At 48.6% G+C, this 23,225-nt stretch overlaps 1 protein-coding gene across 1 annotated transcript in view; it reads right to left on the bottom strand.

The window, feature by feature from the left end:
* LOC144604218 (kinesin-like protein KIF19) overlaps positions 1 to 23,225 on the bottom strand; it is a 96,054-nt gene that overhangs the window by 51,909 nt on the left and 20,920 nt on the right. The window contains exons 3-9 of the mRNA XM_078418432.1: positions 12,838 to 12,948; positions 10,896 to 10,983; positions 9,309 to 9,445; positions 6,170 to 6,295; positions 4,217 to 4,411; positions 2,930 to 3,082; positions 2,052 to 2,174 (exon numbers count right to left, since the gene is read on the bottom strand). Of these exons, the coding sequence (XP_078274558.1) occupies positions 2,052 to 2,174; positions 2,930 to 3,082; positions 4,217 to 4,411; positions 6,170 to 6,295; positions 9,309 to 9,445; positions 10,896 to 10,983; positions 12,838 to 12,948 (933 nt within the window). The remainder of the gene's footprint in view (positions 1 to 2,051; positions 2,175 to 2,929; positions 3,083 to 4,216; positions 4,412 to 6,169; positions 6,296 to 9,308; positions 9,446 to 10,895; positions 10,984 to 12,837; positions 12,949 to 23,225) is intronic.

The following is a 23,225-nucleotide window of genomic DNA, read 5'->3' as shown; positions in this document are numbered from 1 at the left end:
TGGGCCGAAGGGCCTGTTTCCACGCTGTATCTCTAAAGTAAAATCTAAAGTAAAAACTAAAGCAAATTCTATTGAGGTGCAAGTGGACACTTGTCTGCACACCAGATGATCATCGTTGCTTAATACAATACGCGCCAATTAAAAATCTTCAGCTGAAATTAGTAAAACGTTTTACTTGTTTATTGTCGCGACCTATTGTGGGCTTTTGTTCTGCTAAGATTGCTATGCTTCCCTCAATGACTGCAGTAACTACGTCTCAGAAACATTTAATTAACTTTCAGATGTTCCAACTCGATAAACGTTCTTATATAAGCGCAGACAGAGTTAATAAAGTACATCGCGCGCAAAATAAAGTTTTCACTTCGGTTTCCATCTTGATAAGAGTGGATTATTTTATTGCTCCTCTGAATCTCTCTGAAGGATGGCAATCATACAACAGCATTTCTTCCTTTGTCCCGCCCCCCTGACATCAGTCTGAAGAAGGGTCTCGACCCGAAACGTCACCCATTCCTTCTCTCCTGGGATGCTGCCTGACCTGCTGAGTTACTCCAGCATTTTGTGAATAAATACAACAGCACATTTTGAGTGTGGCATTTCACATGGGTGCAGTTGCTTAAAATGTTGTCTTAACAGTGCTCTGTAGTCCTGAGCTAAGTGTCCTGCGTTCCTCTCTCCAGCGGCCTCTGGTAAAAGTATGAAGGATAAAATATTACTGACAATATGTCGTGGATCAACCATCTTGAAACGGCAGCCAAGGTGGCAAGCCAATGCCTCTTCATCCTCAGGAGATTGGGGGGCACGGTGGCGCTGCGGGAAGAGATGTGGTCTTACAGCGCCAGAGACCCGGGTTCGATCCTCACCAGGGGTGCCGTCTGTATGGAGTTTGTACGTTTTCCCTGTGACCTGCGTGGGTTTTCTCTGGGTGCTCCGGTTTCCTCTCACACTCCAAAGTCGCATAGGTTTGTAGGTTAAGAAAATAACTGCAGATGCTGGTACAAATCGATTTAAAGAAGGATTGAAGAAGGGTCTCGACCCGAAACGTCACCCATTCCTTCTCTCTCGAGATGCTGCCTGACCTGCTGAGTTACTCCAGCATTTTGTGAATAAACAGGTTTGTAGGTTTATTCACAAAATGCTGGAGTAACTCAGCAGGTCAGGCAGCATCTCGGGAGAGAAGGAATGGGTGACGTTTCGGGTCGAGACCCTTCTAGGTTAATTGGCTTGGTAAAATTGTAAATTGTCCCCCAGTGTTGTAGGACAGTGTTAGTGTGCGGGGATCGCTGGTCGGCGCGGGCTCGATGGGCCGTAAGGCCTGTTTATGCGTTGTTTCTCTAAACTAAAAGAACTAAACTAAAAGAAAAATGTGGCATGTTCCCAATGCGACATAGGAAGTATAGTGTTGGGATGCATCACAGCTTGGTTTGGGAACAGCTCTGCTCAAGACCACAAGGAATTGCAGTGAATTGTGGATGTCGCCCAGTCCATCACACAGCCCACACTCCCCACACTTGACTCCACCTACACTTCACACTGTCTCTGCAAAGCAGCCAACACAACCAAACACTTGTCCCACCCCGACCATTCCTTCTTCTCCAAGATTTTTGTTCGGGCAGAAGATACCGAAGCTCGAAAGTGCGCACCACCAGACTCAGGAACGGCTTCTTCCACTCTGTGATCAGGCTTATGAAGTGGTCCTTCCACAAGCTAGGGCACTGTCTGATTCACCTAGACCCCATTGCGGACATTATACTTTGTCTAAGGAACTGATGCACTCCAATGCTGGGAACTATATTCTGCACTCTGTATCTTTCTCTCGTCTCTGCCTATTTCAGTGCTATTTCATTCATTCATTCAATCAGTCACAGGCACACACTTGCACACTTGTACGCACACACTTGCACACTCACGCACGCGCTCGCACACTCACGCATACAAACCCGCACTCCCCATCCTCTTGCAAAGACTGGAGAGAAAACCAGTGCAGCCACTTCTCCCACTACACAGAACCACAGCTGAACGAGTTGGATTTAGTTTATTTTTCTTCCTCGTACCCTGGTTTTAATATTCTTGGCGCGGTCAGCGTACATCAACGTATTCCTGGACTCCTCAAACGAGCTGCTGGCCGGGCTGATGTGAGCAATCATGACTGTTCTGCTGTTTCCACCCAAGGAGTCCTACAATAAAACATAAACAAATCATCAGTAGGGAAAAAAACCTGCAGATGCTGGTTAAAATCGAAGGTCAATGGAGATCGACTGGGCTTATATTCACTGGAATTTAGAAGGATGAGATGGGATCTTATAGAAACATGTAAAATTGGGATTGGACAACGCTATTTGATTAAAAAAACGCTATCTGGATCGACTGGGCTGATATTCATTGGAATTTTAGGATGAGAGGGGATGTTGTAGAAACATACACAATTCTTAAGGGATTGGATGGGCTAGATGCAGGAAAAATGTTCCCAATGTTGGGGGAGTCCAGAGCCAGGGGTCACAGCTTAAGAATAAGGGGTAGGCCATTTAGGACTGAGATGAGGAAAAACTTTTTCACCCAGACAGTTGTGAATCTGTGGAATTCTCTGCCACAGAAGGCAGTGGAGGCCAATTCACTGGATCTTTTCAAGAGAGAGTTAGATTTAGTTCTTAGGGCTAACGGAATGAAGGGAAATGGGGAGAAAGCAGGAACAGGGTACTGATTTTGGATGACCAGCCACGTAAATATTGAACGGCAGTGCTGGCTCGAAGGGCCGAATGGCCCTTATATTCTATGTTTCTATGTTTCTAAAACGATAGGTAGGATTAGCCAAGGTGCAGGGAGGTATGGATCAGAGTGAAATTCCTGCGTCACATCGTGCAGAAGGAGGTCGAGTGCTAAATGCTTACAGTAAATGTTGCTTGCCATGGTAGAGTTGGAGGCTTTCAGATACCTTGAGTAGACGGGTTAGTTTGCTGTCCCTGTAGTTGACGTACTGGGGACGATTGGCTCCTTTCTCACTCAGCGCGTTGATACAGTTCCCCAGAGCAAGCAGCGACCGGTTAATGTGTGCCCCCTCTTTCATCCGCTTGCCGGTGTTCTGAGTCTGTTGGGGGGGGGGGGGGGGGGGGGGGAAGGCGCGACAAGATGTTTTTACCCGCTGCGTATTAAGGCGCAAGGCTGACACACGCAAATCCCTGGCTAGTCGGAGGCAGGAGAACGGACTTCGTAAGGCTATAAGGAATACATTTATATACCACACACTTGGGACAAATTTACAATTTGTACAGAAGCCAATGAACCTGCAAACCTGCACGTCTTTGCAATGGGAGAACGTACAAACTATGTACAGTCGAGCACCCACAGTCAGGATCAAACCTGGGTCTCTGGGGCTGTGAGGCAGCAACTCTACCGCTGCACCACTGTGCCGCCATTCATTGTCCTGTGTTTTTACCCCCATGACACCACGACATGTGCGCCTCAAGTCACGGAGCCCCTTTGACGTGCAAGCCCACGAGCTGCTCTGTACAACACCGGTTGACAACTTCCAAGGCCACCTGGGTCAAGACGAGATGGAGAGACCAGTGGAAGTCAGCGGAACCATCGAGGCCACACCGCTACATCGGCGAACCCATGGACGTCCCTGGCCCTTGTTCCAGAACAAGGGGTCACTGTTTAAGGATAAGGGGGAAGTCTTTTAGGACCGAGATGAGAAAGTTTTTTTTCACACAGAGAGTGGTGAATCTGTGGAATTCTCTGCCACAGATGGTAGTTGAGGCCAGTTCATTGGCTATATTTAAGAGGGAGTTAGATGTGGCCCTTGTGGCTAAAGGGATCAGGGGGTATGGAGAGAAGGCAGGTACGGGATACTGAGTTGGATGATCAGCCATGATCATATTGAATGGCGGTGCAGGCTCGAAGGGCCGAATGGTCTACTCCTGCACCTACTTTCTATGTTTCTATGGCCAGGACCTGCCCCGAAGGCAGTGGATAACCCTCAATCGCTTGAGGACAGGCATCGGTTGCTATGGAGTAGCGTTGAAGAGGTGGGGTCTCGTGGACAGTGCCCCATGCGAGTGTGGGGACCCAACACAGACAGTGGAGCACATAGTCACCAGTTTCCCCAAATACCAGCCACCCGATGGTGAACGAGGTCCGATTGACCCGTTGGCCTGGCTCACCTCAACGGAGCTGCAGGTCTAAAAGACATACGACAGGAGAAGAAGACCCCCAAGATTACCTGAGATGCTCTCTCGGACCCGGCGAGGTCGATCAGGAAGAGACGGCCAATGCGGACCTCCTCTGTAATGTCCTTGACTCGGCTCCGCTGCTTGACGGTCACCTGCAGCACAGCGTGGGAGCGCGAGGAGGTGCTGTTGGCCGCTGTCGGCTCCTGCGTCCGCTGGCGGTTTCCCTTTGTCAGCAGATGCATGATCTGAAGATGATGTAAAAGAGAAAAAAGCTCACTTGTAATTCCACCTAAGTTTCCTGAACGGTTTGGAGGTAGGTTTTTGCTGCAAAAAAAAAAACCAGCGGTGAAAATAAACCCAACTAACACTGACGTCATGTGCTGACTTCAACAGCAAGCTGCTCTACAACGAGTGGTTAATGCATTTTGATAGCTTACCACCGTGGGCAGGGATGCTGGACCTTACTGTATGTGTTTCAAAGCAAAAAGTATTTGACTGGTAAGGTCTTTGGCCCGGAACCTCGTTGGATCACAGCGAACAGAACCAGAAGAAATAGCGAGTCAAAGAGTCACACAGTGTGGAAACAAGCCCTTCGACCTACCGTGTCCAAGCCAACCTTCCATCACCCATTCACACGAGCTCTGTTGTATCTAGGGATGCCAACTGTCCCGTATTAGCCGGGACGTCTCGCAGTTTGAGCTAAATTAGTCCTTGTCCCCGTATTAGTAGGGTTGCCAACTTCCTCACTCCCAAATAAGGGACAAAGGGTGACGTCGCCGCCCCGCGCCCCATGTGACCTCACCCAGCCAGCGGCCACGTGCTCCTGCTCCACCAATGGCGGCCGCCCGGGCAGGGCTGGGGGCGCGGGGCGGTGACGTCACCCTTTGTCCCTTATTTGGGAGTGAGGAAGTTGGCAACCTTAGTTGTATCCCACTTTCACCTCCGCACCCCACGCACTGGGGGCAATTTCAAGAGGCCGATTAACTTATACACCCGCCCGCCTTTGGGGGATGTGGGAGGAAATCCACACGGTCACAGGGAGAACATGCAAACTCCACACAGACAGTGCTCGAGATCGCAATATATAAGTAATCGCGGATGATGCCAATTAAATAACTAAGGCCGAGAACCTTCCCACTGCCGAGTACATATTCAGTAACTCAGAGGGTAACTCAGAGGGTAACTGGAGTAACTCAGAGGGTCAGGCAGAATAGACAATAGCCAATAGCCAATGGGTGCAGGAGTAGGCCATTCGGCCCTTCGAGCCAGCACCACCATTCAATGTGATCATGGCTGATCATTCTCAATCAGTACCCCGTTCCTGCCTTCTCCCCATACCCCCTGACTCCGCTATCCTTAAGAGCTCTATATAGCTCTCTCTTGAATGAATTCAGAAACTTGGCCTCCACTGCCTTCTGAGGCAGAGAATTCCACAGATTTACAACTCTCTGACTGAAAAAGTTTTTCCTCATCTCCGTTCTAAATGGCCTACCCCTTATTCTTAAACTGTGGCCCCTAGTTCTGGACTCCCCCAACATTGGGAACATGTTTCCTGCCTCTAACGTGTCCAACCCCTTAATAATCTTATACGTTTCGATAAGATCCCCTCTCATCCTAAATTCCAGCGTGTACAAGCCTAGTCGCTCCAGTCTTTCAACATATGACAGTCCCGCCATTCCGGGAATTAACCTAGTAAACCTACGCTGCACGCCCTCAATAGCAAGAATATCCTTCCTCAAATTTGGAGACCAAAACTGCACACAGTACTCCAGGTGCGGTCTCACTAGGGCCCTGTACAACTGCAGAAGGACCTCTTTGCTCCTATACTCAACTCCCCTTGTTATGAAGGCCAACATTCCATTGGCTTTCTTCACTGCCTGCTGTACCTGCATGCTTCCTTTCAGTGACTGATGCACTAGGACACCCAGATCTCGTTGTACGTGCCCTTTTCCTAACTTGACACCATTGCACGCTGCAACTAAATCTATTATTGCAGAGCCTACCTCCATCGCATTGCTGGTGGAGAATTCAGTGATGCCAACTATCTGAATCCCGCCTCTCGAGTCCTCCCTCAAATCCAGAAACCCTGAGGAAGGGTTCAAGAGGTCGCGGATCATTTCATTATAGATCTGAAATGAAAACGAAAGTTGAGAAACTGCGTCATTCTTCAACACCATTCTTCCCCCCTAAGTAATTGCACCTTTTCAGCCACTTATGGGGGGCACAAAACGCTGAGGTAACTCAGCGGGACAGGCAGCACCTCGGGAGAGAATGAAGAAGTGACATTTCGGGTCGAGGCCCATCTTCAGACTTGAGAGAGGATGTTGCTTCACCCTTGTCGGAGAGAGGAGGGGAACTTCTTCGAAGTTGACATAGCTCGAGGGGATTTTGCGGTGGAGCGGCAAATTGTGCAAGTAAAAAATTGTAGATGCTGGTTTAAATAGGAAACAAACTGCTGGTTTTAATTAAACCAGCATCTGCAGTTTCTTTCCTACACATTCCCGACCACTTATTATTGCCTTGCTTTGACATTAACATGGCAGGAAGCATTTTGAGATAAGAAAATAGATTAGACCTTTTAAATTTAATTTCAGAGCTCTGCAGATCTACCGTGACTAAACTACAGAAACGGTCAGGTACAAGTTAGATGCAAAAAGCTGAAGAAGGGTCTCGACCCGAAACTTCACCCATTCCTTCTCTCCAGAGATGCTGCCTGTTCCGCTGAGTTACTCCAGCTTTCTGTCGTCTATCTTCAGTTTAAACCGGCATCTGCAGTTCCTTCCCACATGGTACGGTACAAGGTTTGATCCAGAGAACGTTCAGTTTTACGGGACATTGGAAGTGTGAAGACAGACACAAGATGCTGGAGTAACTCAGCGGGACAGGCCGCATCACTGGAGAGAAGGAATGGGTGACGTTTCAGGTCGAGACCCTTCTTCAGGCTGAGTCAGAGGAGAGGGAGACATAGAGAAATGGAAGGCTAAGGTGTGAAAACACCGATCAAAGGGGACGCTGATCAAAGAAAATGTAGAATAGTTCATTGTTAGCTGAGGAGACATATAATCAGTAAAACTTGATCGGGACTGAGATCGGGACTAGTCGGAGAACCAGGGTGGGGGAGGGACGGAGGGTGAGGGAAAGTAAGGGTTACTTGAAGTTAGAGATATCTATAATCGCACTGCTGGGGTGTAAGCTGCCCAAGCAAAATGTGCAGTGCAGAAGTGTGAAGTTTAGTGTAGTTGAGCTGGCAGCAGGTTCAACCATTACTGCCCCCTTCTGACAGCGTCCAATACTGCGTTTAAAATCATGCACATCATCAACATTGGAAAGTTAAACCCTTAAGGGCCTGTCCCACTTAGGTGATTTTAAGGAGACTGCCAGCGACTAGGCTGTCGCCGAACATTCACTGGGGTGTCACGAGCATGATCGTGAGGAGTCTTCAATGAATCGTAGCGGATCTCGGAAAAATTTACCTGCTAGAAATTTCTGGGCGACAGCTGGCTTGTCGCCAGGTATCGTGGCTTATTGCAGGCGCTGTCTGTCGCACGCTGTCCCCAGGTTTGCTAGGTTGTCGCAGATGCATTTAGAAGCACGTAATATTAAATTAAGAAAAGGCATTTGAAGATACCAGAAGATAGTTTTGTTTAACCAATTTATTTACCGTCAGGACATTTGACAGGTAGATTGGAGGCGACAGTTTGACGGTTAGGTGAGCGTGGGAATTATGCGATGTTTCCGAAGACGGTGTAATCTCTTAGCCAGGTGCTCGTTTCACAAAAAAAGTAACTTGTATCGACCTGACTTGTCATTGTCGTGGTCATTGTCGTGGGCATTGTCGTGGACATTGTCATTGGGTAAAAGGAAATTTTGGCGATCCGCTACGACTTTGACAGTCGCCGGCAGTCGCCTTAACAATCGCGTGACTGGGACAGGCCCTTAATGTGTAGGTTCATTGGCTTCAGGAAATTGCCCCGAGTGTGTAAAAGAGTGCACGAGAAAGTGGGAGAGCGTAGAACCGGCGTGGACGAGTGTTCGATGGGCAGAGTGGACGTACTGGTCTAACGGACCTGTCTCCATGCTGCATTTTTCAATCAATCAATCAATCAATGAATGAAAATAATCAATGGGCATCGTGAAAAGAAAAGCAGAATGTTGTTCAACATTCATTTCCAGCAACTCCATCAAATTTATCTGCTCGTTTATATATTCAATATTTATGGGACAATAACGTGCTCTGCTCATGTCCACACAACAATACCTGCATGCTCAGTTAATTATTCTGTGCTAAAGTACTTTAATGTGAAAGGGGTGATAAATATAAACTCAAGCTTGCTTTTCTTCCCAGCAAGGGAATAAAATTAGCAGGAATTAAATGACAGAAAATCAGTCGTGCACTGATCATCACGTCTGAAAAGATGTTCGTCCTTCTCAGCTTGAGCTAAGAATGCAAATGCGATAAAAATTGGAGTCTTTTTTAGAGATACAGCGCGGAAACAGGCCCTTCAGCCCACCAAGGGCACGCCTTTTGATCAATCTTCATTCAAATTCTCTTTTGTAAATCCATTTGGTAAATGTACAATTTGGTCAACCTTTGGATGCTCTTTGGAGATTACTTTTAGACTTTAGAGTTGCAGCGCAGAAACAGGCCCTTCGGCCCATCGACTCCGCGTGGACCAGCGATCACCTGTACACTAACACTATCCGACACACTAGGGACAATTTACAATTTAACCGAAGTCAATTAACCTGCAAACCTGCACATCATTGGAGGGTGGGAGGAAACCGGAGCACCCGGATGATAACCCACGCAAACAGAAAGAACGTGCGAACTCCGTACAGACAGCACCCGTAGTCGGGATCGAACCCGGGTCTCTGGCGCTGTGAGGCAGCAACTCTACCGCTGCTCGACACGAAATGCTGGAGTAACTCAGCGGGACAGGCAGCATCTCTGGATGGAAGGGAATCCTTCTCTCCAAAGATGCTGCCAGTCCCGCTGAGTTACTCCAGCATTTTGTGTCAATCTTTGGTGTAAACCGGCATCTGCAGTTCCTTCCCACACAACTCTACCGCTGCACCACTGTGCCGCAGTTAATAACTGCGTCACTGACATTCCCGCTCCTCCCAAATTGGCATTTGATTTACCTCCAAGTAAGACATTGAGACGTTATAAAGCATGTTTTCACTTGTGGCTTCGATCGCCTTGAAAAGGTCATTCAACGTTTGGATATAGATTCCTGGTTTGCAGTTCATTCCAAGCATGGTGTAGGTTTTACCGGCTCCTGTATGAAATAAAGGCTTGTTTAAATTTCCATCAGTTGCTGCCTGTTCCCCAGCCTGGGTAACACATAAAGGTGCTGGAGGAACTCAGCGGATCAGGCAACACGTGTGGAGGACATGCACGGGTGACATTTTGAGTCGGGACCAGACCCGAAACATCGCCTGTCCATCCCCTCCACAGATCCACTGAGTCCATCCAGTACTTTATCTTTTAGACTTTAGAGACACAAGCCCTTCGGCCCACCAAGTCCCCCCCAACCAATAATCACCCCGTACGCTATTCAACACACTCGGAACAATTTACAGAAGCCAATTAACCTACGAATCTGCCTGTCGTTGGAGTGTGGGAGGAAAGCGGAGCATCCAGAGAAAACCCACGCGGTCACAGTCAGAGGTTATGGGTCGAAGGCAGGAGAATGGGGTGAGGAGGGAGAGACAGATCGGCCACAATTGAGTGGCGGAGTAGACCTGATGGGCTGAATGGCCTCATTCCACTCCTAGAACCTATGATGCTATTTGGTCTCCTTGTATGTTCCAATAATCTAGCAGTTATGGCTTAATGTTTCCTCTCACTGTCTCTCAAAGTATCATTTTGGTCTGAATGGTTATATGTTCATAACTTCATAAGTAACAGCAGCAGAATTAAGCCATTCGGCCCATCGATTCTATTCCGCCATTCAATCATGGCTGATCTATCTTCCCCTCTCTACCCCATTCTCCTGCCTTCTCCCCGTAACCCCTGACACCCTTACTAATCACGAATCTGTCAGTCTCTGTTATCCATGGCAGAGATACAAAACCATCTCCAGGGCTTGAATGTAGAGTCCCTGCTAACAATTTAACAACCCAGAAGGACACAGAGTGCCGTAGTAACTCAGCAGGTCAGGCAGCATCTCTGAACCACGCTGTCAGGTGACGTTTCTGGTCGGGACCCTTCCTCAGACTGGAGGATCTTAACCAAAAACGTCACCTGTCCATGTTTCGAAGAGATGCTACCTGCCGAGTTGCTCCAGCACTCTGTGTCCTTTTGCATATTAACGAGCACAGAGATGAGAAAGGGAGTGGATTTTCAAAACCCAACAACATTATTCTAGAGTAGACACAATGTGCTGGAGGATCTCAATGGGTCAGGCAGCATCACTGGAGAGAAAAAAAAGGATGGGTGACATTTCAGGTCGGGACCCTTCTTCAACACTCTAGCACTTTTTGTCCTTCTTTCTCCAGAGATTGCTGCCTGACCCGTTGAGTCACTCTAGCAGTTTGTGTCAGTCTTTGGTATGAACCAGCATCTGCAGTTCTTTGTTTCAACGTTATTCTGGAACTCCATAATATTGTCCTTCCCTCAAACGAAAAACGCTTTGGTCTGTGAGAGCAGAACACAACAAAGAGGTGGACTTCAAATAAATTAATGATGGAACTGAACTATGGTTTAAAAATAGGTTTCCACGTCACCTGTGGGTCCATACGCAAACACTGTAGCATTGTATCCCGAAATGACACCTTTAATCAGATCCTTAGTAGTGGCCAAGTAAACATCCTCCTAAAGGCAACGGACAAAAGAGTTTTCAGAGCTGATATCGAGAACAGCTTTTATGCCCACTGGACTTGAAACATAGAAACATAGAAAATAGGTGCAGGATGAGGCCATTTGACCCTTCATGCCAGCACAGTCATTCAATATGATCATGGCTGATCATCCAAAATCAGTGCCCTGTTCCTGTTTTCTTCCCATATCCCATGATTCTTTTGGCCCTAAGAGCTGCAGTAAATCTAACTCTCTTTTGAAAGCATCCAGTGAATTGGCCTCCACTGCCTTCTGTGGCAGAGAATTCCACAGATTCGCAACTCTCTGGGTGAAAAAGTTTTTCCTCATCTCAGTCCTAAATGGCCTACCCGTTATTCTTAAACTGTGACCCCTGGTTCTGGGCTCCCCCCAACAACGGGAACAAATTTCCTGCAGGTTCTTGGAAGTTCGGAAGGCCCCCATTAACCTTCCAATATCACCATCAAACGCATCAAGGAGTAATGTCATATGTTGAAAGACTGGAGCGACTAGGCTTGTATACACTGGAATTTAGAAGGATGAGAGGGGATCTTATCGAAACGTATAAGATTATTAAGGGGTTGAACACGTTAGAGGCAGGAAACATGTTCCCAATGTTGGGGGAGTCCAGAACCAGGGGCCACAGTTTAAGAATAAGGGGGAGGCCATTTAGAACGGAGATGAGGAAAGACTTTTTCAGTCAGAGAGTTGTGAATCTGTGGAATTCTCTGCCTCAGAAGGCAGTGGAGGCCAATTCTCTGAATGCATTCAAGAGAGAGCTAGATAGAGCTCTTAAGGATAGCGGAGTCAGGGGGTATGGGGAGAAGGCAGGAACAGGGTACTGATTGAGAATGATCAGCCATGATCGCATTGAATGGCGGTGCTGGCTCGAAGGGCCGAATGGCCTACTCCTGCACCTATTATCTATTGTCTACCTATTGAAACAGTCAGAGAAAAAGTAGAATATTTATTTTATACTAATTAGAAGTGGAAATGTTTAAACCCACCATCTTTAAAGTGTAAAAACTGATATATTCTTTCTCTATCGTGAAATTTAAGTTTGTGGTATTCAGTAAAGGTATAAATCTCAGTGTTGATCAAAGAATGGGATCTCAGACATGTCACGAGGATGTTGCCAGGACTAGAGGGTGTGAGCTATCCAGGACCACGTAATTGCAGTGAATTGTGGACGCAGCCCAGACCATCACACAAACCAACCTCCCTTCCATTGACTCCATTTACACCTCAGGCTGCCTCGGCAAGGCCAGCAGCACAATCAAGGACCAGTCGCATCCTGGCCATTCCCTCTTCTCCCCTGTCCCATCGGGCAAAAGGTACAGAATTGTGAGAACGCCACACCTCCAGATTCAGGGACAGTTTCTTCCCAGCTGTTATCAGGCAACTGAACCATCCCACCACAACCAGAGAGCAGTCTTGAACTACTGTCTACCTCTTTGGTGACCCTCAGATTACCCTCGATCAGGCTTTGCTGGCTTTACCTTGCACTAAACGCAATTCCCTTATCATGTATCTATACACAGTAAATGGCTCGACTGTAACCATGTGTTGTCTTTCCGCTGACTGGATGGCACGAGACAACAGCTTTTCACTGTACCTCGGTACACGTGACAATAAACTAAACTGTAACTGATCGTGACAATAAATAAACCATTAACCATTGAGGTGCCACATGTGCTAAATGCCTTTGCATCGTGTTCTCCTCTGTCTGCCCACTGACTTGTTTGCATTACAGGCTTTTGGAACATTGCCCATCTAAACTTTGGCCTTCCTTGCAACGTTTTGCACCTTCCGGTGAGCACATAAACTGGTCGCTCAGTTCAGGTCGGGTACCTGCGTGGAAGTGTCATCAAACACCATGTCAAACATAAACGTTCTCTCACGGGAGCGATTGGCTCGTAGGATGTCATCCGGGTCTTCCGTGGGATCCATCAAAACTACCATCTGCAAAAGAAAACGCAGGAAATAAAGTCAAAAGGTGGCCTGCATAGAGTGACTGTGGAGGTGGAGTTTCCACCAGTGGGAGCGTCTAGGACCAGAGGCCACGGGCTCAGGATAAAAGGATGTGCCTTCAGAAAGGAGATGAGAAGGAACTTCTTCAGTCAGAGGGCGGTGAATCTGTGGAATTCATCGCCACAGCCAAGTCGATAGATATTTTTAAGGCGGAGATTGACTGATTCTTGCTCAGTACGGGTGTCAGGGGTTATGGGGAGAAGGCAGGAGAATGGGGTTGAGAGGGAGAGATGGGTCGGTTGAATGACGGAGTAGACTTGATGGGCCGATTGGCCTAATTCTGCTCCTAGAACTTATGACAAAAATGACTATAATATTTTGTAGATAGGAAATTTATCTGATAACTACATCTTCAAAGAAATCTCAGCATCCCACTCATGCAGATGCACACCTTCATAAGGTGTGAGACTTTGTCTTTTTAGCCTGGTTAAAATCTAGTTTATTTTTATTTCAGTGATACGGCATGGAAACAGGCCCTTCAGCCCACCGACTAGGCGACAGTAACTCAGCGGGTCAGGCAGCATCTGTGGAGAAAGGGAATCGGTGACATTTCAGGTCGGAACCCTTCTTTAGACTCTCAGATTCCGAGCCAAACGTCACCCATCCCCTTTCTCCAAAGATGCTACCTGACCCGCAGTTCCTCCAGCATTTAGTGTCTATCTGCTGTGTAAACCAGCATCTGCAGTTCCTTCCTACACAAACAAGATCGCATTAACAACTGTAAATCCCCCACCGCTCCCCTCCCACAAGGTGTCCCCCAAGGCTCAGTCCTTGGCCCCCTCCTCTTCATCCTCTACCTGTTCCCCCTTGGTCAATTAATCCGCCGTCATGGTCTCAACTTCCACTGCTTCGCCGATGATATCCAGCTCCTCATCTCCACCAAGTCAATCTCCACCACCACACACTCTACACTGACAAACTGCATCACTGAAATAAAATCTTGGCTTCAATCAAATTTCCTCAAACTCAACTGCAACAAATCCGAAATCATCATCATTGGTCCAAAAGCGCTCACCAAATCCACCCAAAACTTCATCCTCAATATTGATGGTCTCCCAGTATCCACCTCACCTCACATCCGGAATCTTGGAATCATCTTTGATCAAACCCCCTCCTTCTGGTCAAACACATCACCAAGACAGCCTTCTTCCACCTCAAAAACATTGCCTGTCTCCGTCCATCCCTCTCCTCCACAGCTGCAGAAACCCTCATCCACGCCTTCATCACCTCCCGTCTGGACTACTGCAACAGCCTCCTCTATGGCTCACCCTCAAAAATCATCAGTAAACTTCAATACATTAAAAACTCCGCTGCCAGTCTACTTACCCACTCCCCGATCCGTGACCATATCACCCCCGTCCTTTACAAGCTCCACTGGCTCCCCATCCCCCAGAGAATCCAATACAAAATCCTCCTCATGACCTACAAAGCCCTCCATAACCTGGCCCCATCCTACCTGACTGACCTCCTCCACGGACACACTCCCACCTGCACCCTCCGCTCTGCTGCTGCCAACCTCCTGTCCCCCCCCCCCCCCCATCCGGACCAAACTCAGATCCTGGGGGGGACAGGGCTTTCTCCATCGCTGCTCCCACCCTCTGGAACTCACTACCCCAAACCGTCAGAGACTCCTCCACACTCACCACATTCACTGCCTTCAACCACTGACCGTCACCTCACCTTCCGTCTCCTTTCTCTGTTCGTTTACTTATTTATCTATTTATTTTCTTCTCTATGTTCTAGTAATCCCTGTAAAGCGTCTTTGAGTGTTTGAAAAGCGCTATATAAATGTAATGCATTATTATTATTATTATTATTATTAATTACATGGATCAGGTGGTCCATGGTATTCATTCTAGGGTCCACCAAGCACAGGCCATCTAAGTGATGCAAGATCCTGAACAAAGTGCAGCGGCTTCTGAGATTTCCCCGCATTCTGCCGACTTTCTTGCATTTGTTGCTATTGCAATACATGGAATGACTTCATGGTGACCGCTCTCAGCAGTTTCCAGCCCAGAGTTAGGAACCCACCTGTGTTTGGTCTGCACGGTGGCGCAGCGGTAGAGTTGCTGCCTTACAGCGAATGCAGCGCCGGAGACTCAGGTTCGATCCTGACTACGGACGCCGTCTGTACGGAGTTTGTACGTTCTCCCCGTGACTTGCGTGGGTTTTCTCCGAGATCTTCGGTTTCCTCCCACACTCCAAATACGTACAGGTATGTAGGTTAATTGACCGGGTAAATGTAAAAATTGTCCCTAGTGTGTGTAGGATAGTGTTAGTGTGTGGGGATCGCTGGGCGGCGCGGACTCGGTGGGCCGAAGGGCCTGTTTCTGTGCTGTATCTCTAAATCTAAATCTAAATCCTTTGAGCAGCCAGCTCTCCCCCTTCACACTTGCCTGTGCCATCTCACTCTTCCACTAGTGGGAGAGTCTTGGACTGGAGGACACAGCCTCAGAATCACAGGCTCTTAGGGCATCAAACGTCACGGGGAGGAGGCAGGAGAATGGTTTTTGAGAGGGAAAGATAGATCAGCCATGGTTGAATGGCTGAGATGACAATGGGCCGAATGGCCTCATTCTGGTCCCCTGACTTAATAACATTTCTCCAATGATATCAGCCCCATCTCCAAGCTTTCTCCGTGCTGCCTGACTGACTGAGTTACTCCAGCACTTTGTGTCTTTTCGCGTATTAAATCCGCATCTGCAGTTCCTTGTTTCTGCATGTCGACTGCTCCACTGCAAAGTAGGATTGCCGACGTTGAAGGTCTCCTCTCTCCAGCACTGCAGAGATGCTGCCTGACCTGCTGAGTCACTCCGGCACTCTGTGTGTTGTTTTGTATGTTTTACCAGCATCAGCAGTTTAGTTTCATTTAGTTTGGAGATACAGCGTGGAAACAGGCCCATCAGCCCACACTGACCAACAATCACCCCCAGACACTAGTCCCACCCTGCACACGAGGGGCAATTTACAGAAGCCGATTAACCGACAAACCCCCGCACGTCTTTGGAGTGTGGGAAGAAATCGGAGCACCCGGAGAAAACCCACGTGGTCACGGGGAGAACGTACAAACTCCGTACAGACAGCACCCGCAGTCGGGATTGAACCCGGGTCTCTGGCGCTGTGAGACAGCAGCTCTACCGCTGCGCCACCGTGCCGCACAGTTCTTTGTTTCTACATTTAGGCAATTCACAACGGCCAATTAACCTACAAAGCCGCACGTCTTCGGGGATGCGGTGGGAGGGAACCGGCGAACATGGAGAAGACCTGCAGAACGCGCAAACTCCGTGCAGACAGCACCGGAGGTCAGCATCGAAGATGGGTCTCCAGCGCTGGGAGGCAGCAGCTCTACCAGCTGCCCCACCGTGCTGCCCGTGTTCCAGTGCCGGTGCGTGAAGTAAGGGCCCCCTCGTGTGTAAGGCCCTTCAGTCTGAGGCAATGCTGTTAGCTCTGGGCACCAAGGAGTCTCCACAAATAACATTAACACTGGCATGTGGCGCGGCGACCAATTAGCACCCTCCTGCACGTACTGGGGTCATTTAAGGCAAATTATGCTTTTAAAAGCTGCTATAATCGGTTCCATATGGTCCAATCTTCCGGCGTTTCTATATTTAACCAAAAATTTTTTAAACAAAGTGGGCCCAGCAGGATGGGTGACGTGCCGAACCAGACAATGATTGGGCCAAATTATTACTCCGAATGTTTTGCCAGAGGACATCGAGTCATAGAGTGAAACATCGTGGATACAGGCCCTGCTGCCCAACTTGCTCACACCGGCCAACATCTCCCAGCTGCACTAGTCCCACCTGCCGGAGAGGGAGGGGGAGGGAGAGGGAGAGGGAGAGGGAGAGGGGGAGGGAGAGGGGGAGGGGGAGGGGGAGGGAGAGGGGGAGGGAGAGGGAGAGGGGGAGGGAGAGGGGGAGGGAGAGGGAGAGGGAGAGGGAGAGGGGGAGGGAGAGGGGGAGGGAGAGGGAGAGGGAGAGGGAGAGGGAGAGGGGGAGGGAGAGGGGGAGGGAGAGGGAGAGGGAGAGGGAGAGGGGGGAGGGAGAGGGGGGAGGGAGAGGGGGAGGGAGAGGGGGAGGGGGAGGGGGAGGGGGAGGGGGAGGGAGAGGGGGAGGGAGAGGGGGAGGGAGAGGGGGAGGGAGAGGGGGAGGGAGAGGGGGAGGGGGAGGGGGAGGGGGAGGGGGAGGGAGAGGGGGAGGGAGAGGGGGAGGGAGAGGGGGAGGGAGAGGGGGAGGGAGAGGGGGAGGGAGAGGGGGAGGGGGAGGGGGAGGGGGAGGGGGAGGGAGAGGGAGAGGGAGAGGGAGAGGGAGAGGGAGAGGGAGAGGGAGAGGGAGAGGGGGAGGGGGAGGGAGAGGGGGAGGGAGAGGGGGAGGGAGAGGGGGAGGGAGAGGGAGAGGGGGAGGGAGAGGGGGAGGGAGAGGGGGAGGGAGAGGGAGAGGGAGAGGGAGAGGGGGAGGGAGAGGGAGAGGGAGAGGGAGAGGGGGAGGGAGAGGGGGAGGGAGAGGGAGAGGGAGAGGGGGAGGGAGAGGGGGAGGGAGAGGGGGAGGGAGAGGGGGAGGGAGAGGGGGAGGGAGAGGGAGAGGGGGAGGGAGAGGGGGAGGGAGAGGGGGAGGGAGAGGGAGAGAATGGACAGAGACAGAGAATGATAGAGAGACAGAGAGAGACAGAGCGAGAGAGACAGGGCGAGAGAGACAGGGCGAGAGAGACAGGGCGAGAGAGAGAGCGAGAGAGAGTGAGAGCGAGAGAGAGTGAGAGCGAGAGAGACACTACTTAATAGAAATTAAACAAATCAGCATCTGCAGTCCCTTGTGTCTACATTTTATGAGCACAATTTGTCCCTTGTATGGATTATTTTGCACCAGTCCTTGGAGGCCCTATTCTGTTCATTTACAGAACTTGCGTCAGTCTTCTTGGACTGGACTTGGGTTTGGAACTCAGTGGTTTGGCGGATGGCGGACGGGTGCCAGCGCCACTCTGCAGCGATAAGATCATCTCGCACCCTGGCCACAGACTCCTTGAAGTCATTCCCCCTGTGAGGTGAGTCCGGACGATCAAAGCCGCCACCACAGACAGCCGGACATAAAAACAGCTTCTTCCCACGGGCAGATGCTCTGCTCAACATCCAAACGTCTGAGGACACTTTTTACTCCGGTGCTTTACTTTCACACGTTTAAATTATAATGTTTTGGGGTTTATTTAATTGTCTGCTGTACAGTACACCGTGCTTTTACCATGTGCAAGCAGAATACCAAGTCAAACTCATTGTGTGTGTACATACTTGGCCAGAAATGTTTCATTGTGATTCTTCTGCGGAATTCTCTGCCACAGAGGGCAGTGGAGGCCAAATCACTGGATGAATTTAAGAGAGAGTCAGATAGAGCTCTGGGGGGCTGGTGGAATCAAGGGATATAGGGAGAGGTTGGGCACAGGTTACGGATTGTGGATGATCAGCCGTGATCACAATGAATGGCGGTGCTGGCTCGAAGGGCACCTATTTTCTATATTTCTACGTTTCTAATTCTGATTCTGAAACCTGTGGTCTGAAGCCCTCTAAATGGGGAATGAGACACGCGATCAAGGGGAGGCGGGCAATGGAAGGCAGCGACTTGAATTACGAGCCTCAGACCCCATCATTTAGCTCCAAAGGTTCGATAATATCTGATTATGCACTGACGTTCAGAACAACAGTGGAATTACACGTCGAAAAATAAATCAAACAAGGTGTTATTCAATCACCGCGGACAGGCAAACAATAGAACAGTAATGAAGGTTCGTGGTTCTGCAAAGGTAATAATACTTCATAAATTACTTTGGAGAAAATCCATTTATAATTCATTGTCTCATTCCTTCAGCGTATGATTGTTTTCAGCTGTAGAAACACAGGGCGAGCAAGCTGAAACATGCCAAAGACACAGTAATCAAACACCCACTCCTATGAATACAATCATTGGCATTCAGCGAAATTGTTTAAAAGTCAAAGGGATTGCTGGTAGGACAAAGTGCGGAGGGTAAAGGGATGAATTAAAGGATAATAAAGACTAGAGAGCTTAGCTTTGAGGTGAGAGGGGTAATGGTCAAAGCAGGTCTATGGGGCAAGTTATCGTTTCAAACACAGAGAGTGGTGGGGGCCTGGAACGCGCTGCCAAGGGCAGTGATGGTGGAGGAGGCAGACGTGACTGTGGTGTTTGAGAGGCATTTCGATGGGCACAAAGTGCTGGAGAAACTCAGCAGGACAGGCAGCATCTCTGAAGGAGGAATGGGTGACGTTTCGGGTCGAGACCCTTCTTCAGACATGAAGAAAGTTTATGACTGAAGAAGTGGTCACCTTCATGTCTGAAGAAGGGTCTCGACCCGAAACATCGGCCATTCCTTCTCTCCAGAGATGCTGCCTGTCCTGCTGAGTTACTCCAGCACTCCATCTATCTTCAGTTTAAACCAGCATCTGGAGTTCCTTCCAACACATTTAGATGCGCACATGGATATGCAGGGAACAGAGAGATATGGACCAAATGCAGGTAGGGGAGATTAGTTCAACGGCATGTGTTGGAAGCTTTTCGCGTCTATTTTCAGTTCGCCTTGGCATCATGTTCAACGCAGGCACTGCGGGCTGAAGGACTTGTCCTCGTGCTGTACGGTTCGACGTTCCAATAAAATGTTCATTATCTTTAACCATGTCCCAATTTAGATTAGGACAGTTTCTTCCTAGCTGTTATCAGGCAAGTGAACCATCCTATCACCAACTAGAGAATGGTCCTGTCCCACCAACTACCTCATTGGAGACTCTCGGACTATCATTACTGGACTTCATCTTGCACTAAACATTATCCCCTTTACCCTGTGCCTGTACACTGTGGAGGGCTCGAAGGAGACCAAGTTCCAACAGCATGTTCTTCTGCTCCATCACTATCGTGAACTTCAAAGAGGAAGTGTCCAGGATTTCAGGGCCAAGTTGTGATGGAGAGGAACGAGAAAGCAGGAGGTTGGAAGTTGGAAGATTTACGCCACAAATTTACATCTTCCTACACATGCGGTATTGTTTTGACTGGGTAGCACGTAGAACAAGCCTCTCACTGTGACACGTGACAAAAAATAAACTGAACTAAAACGAAACTAAATTACCCTTTAGCTCCTTTTACAAGAAAAATAAATTCCCTAAAGCTCTTCATCAACTCTTTAGCTGTCAGTCTGAAGAAGGGTCTCGACCCGAAACGTCACCCATTCCTTCTCTCCCGAGATGCTGCCTGACCTGCTGAGTTACTCCAGCATTTTGTGAATAAATACCTTCGATTTGTACCAGCATCTGCAGTTATTTTCTTATACAACTCTTTAGCTGTAATCTTCAGTTCATAACCATTGGCACTGCATTCCAACCAGTGCAAGTAATCCACTTTCAATTTACTTTACTGCATATTTTATAGCCTGAATATCACTATCACTTTACATATTAAATCAAATATAAAAAAGATTTAGTATACGCCAGGCTTCCAATGTTAAAACAATATCAGCGATTGTTTTGTGTGGGAAGGAACTGCACCTGCTGGTTTAAACCGAAGATAGACACACAACGCTGGAGTAACTCAGCGGGTCAGGCAGCATCTCTGGAGAGATGGGAATGGGAGAGGTTTCGGGTCGAGAACCTTCTTCAGACTGAGAGTGAGGGGGAAAGGGAAACGAGTGATATAGACGGTGATGTGGTTAGATATAGAACAAATGAATGAAAGATATGCAAAAAAAAGTAACGATGATAAAGGATGTTAGCAGTTTGCTAGTTGAGAACGAGAAGCCAGTGTGACTTGGGTGGGGGAGGGATGGAGAGAGAGGGAATGAGAGAGGTAACTAATAGTTATGAACTGAAGATTGTAGTCAAAGAGTTAAAGAAGGGCTTGAGGGAATTTATTTTTTCTTATAAACGGAGTTAAAGGGCCATTTAGTTTAGATTTATATCTCTCGATTCCCTTTTCCCTGAGTCTGAAGAAGGGTCACGACCCGAAACGTCATCTAATCCTTCTCTCCAGAGATGCTGCCTGACCCGCTGAGTTACTCCAGCATTGTGTGTCTATCGTCAGCGATTGTTTTGAAGACCGTTGCAACGGTTCCAAGAATCATTATTGTCCATTTGGAAACAGGCTCTCTCCTGTGAAACTGTTTAATTTAGTTTTTATATGTAAGAAGGAACTGCAAATGCTGGTTTACACTGAAGATAGACACAAAAAGCTGGAGTAACTCAGCGGGAACGGCAGCATCTCTGGAGAGAAGGAATGGGTGACGTTTCGGGTCGAGACCAAGAGGGGCCGAGACCAAGAGACACAACGCTGGAGTAACTCAGCGGGTCAGGCAGCATCTCTGGAGAGAAGGGAATGGGTGACGTTTCGGGTCTCGGTCTCGACCCGAAACGTCACCCATTTCTTCTCTCCAGAGATGCTGCCTGTCCCGCTGAGTTACTCCAGCTTTTGGTGTCTATCTTCAGTTTGGTTTAGATCAACAGCAGGGAAACAGGCCCTTCGGCCCACCGAGTCTGCCCCAACCATCGACCCCCGCACATTAACACTATCCTGCACACACTAGGGACAATTTTACATTTATACCAAGCCAAGTTACCTACAAACCTGTACGTCTTTGGAGTGTGGGAGGAACCCGAATATCTTGGAGAAAACCCACGTGGTCACAGGGACAACGTACAAACTCCGTACAGACGGCGCCTGTAGTAAGCACCGTAAGGCAACAATACCGCTGCGCCACCTTCCATTTCAGGAATGACCCCTAGGATTGATCTGACCTCGGGAAAGGATGGCAATGGGTGGTCAGAGTTGGTGGGTCCTTTCTGCATTAACCAGCATCTGCAGTTCCTCGTTTCTGGGGCAACAAGTTTCCACTTTACCTTTTCCCTGAGAGTTTACTACCTCTACAACCCTCCCTCCAGAGCTTTAAAGACAGTTAACACTATTGATGAGAGCTAGAGTCATAGAGTGATACAGTGTGGAAACAGGCCCTTCGGCCCAACGCGCCCACACTGGCCAACAATGTCCCAGCTACCCTAGTCCCACTTGCCTGCGCTTGGCCCATAACCCTCCAAAAACCCGTCCTATCCATGTACCTGTCCAACTGTTTCTTAAACGATGGGATAGTCCCAGCCTCAACTACCTCCTCTGGCAGCTTGGTCCATACACCCACCACCCTCTGTGTGAAAAAGTTACCCCTCGGATTCCTATTAAATCTTTTCCCCTTCACCTTGAACCTATGTCCTCTGGTCCTCGATTCCCCTACTGTGGGTAAAAGACTCTTGTGCATCTAGAGCTCTCCAACAAAGAGTCAATACCCACATTGTTGTGTTTTAGTTACCTGCAATTACCAAGCGAAATTACAGTAACTCTAGGTTAACCTTTCACAAATTTACAGTAAGCTGCACTGAGAGTTGAAAATAATCGCTTTCAAGGAAGAGCCACACAAACAAAAGCAGAACAATAGCTGGAAGAACGTTTGTCCGTATTTACTGTTGCTAAGGATGTGTCTTCCTGCTTACAACATTCCTCTGCACAGCTGCTTTCTGTTTTGATGGGACAACATTTTTTGGAGTCATAAGGAATAGGAGTAGAATTAGGCCATTCGGCCCATCAAGTCGACTCCGCCATTCAATCATGGCTGATCTATCTTTCTCTCCTAGGTAGACACAAAATGCTGGAGTAACTCAGCGGGTCAGGCAGCATCTCGGGAGAGAAGGAATGGGTGACATCACCCACTCCTTCTCTCCAGAGATGCTGCCTGACCCGCTGAGTTACTCCAGCATTTTGTGTCTACCTTCGATTTGAACCAGCATCTGCAGTTATTTTCCTACATATGTCTCCCTCCTAACCCCCATTCTCCTGCCTTCTCCCCCTAACCCCTGACACCAACCGTACCAATCAAAATTCTGTCAATCCCCACCTTAAGAAAATACCCAATGACAATAGACAATAGGTGCAGGAGTAGGCCATTCGGCCCTTCGAGCCAGCACCACCATTCAATATGATCATGGCTGATCATTCTCAATCAGTACCCCATTCCTGCCTTCTCCCCATACCCCCTAACTCCGCTATCCTTAAGAGCTCTATCAAGCTCTCTCTTGAAAGTATTCAGAGAATTGGCCTCCACTGCCTTCTGAGGCTGTGAACTCCACAGATTTATAACTCTCTGACTGAAAAAGTTTTTCCTCATCTCAGTTCTAAATGGCC

The sequence above is a fragment of the Rhinoraja longicauda genome, chromosome 21 (genome assembly GCF_053455715.1).
Source record: "Rhinoraja longicauda isolate Sanriku21f chromosome 21, sRhiLon1.1, whole genome shotgun sequence".
Lineage (NCBI taxonomy): Eukaryota > Metazoa > Chordata > Chondrichthyes > Rajiformes > Arhynchobatidae > Rhinoraja > Rhinoraja longicauda.
Note: the sequence above shows the minus strand (reverse complement) of the source record. Positions and strands in the feature narration are given on the sequence as shown.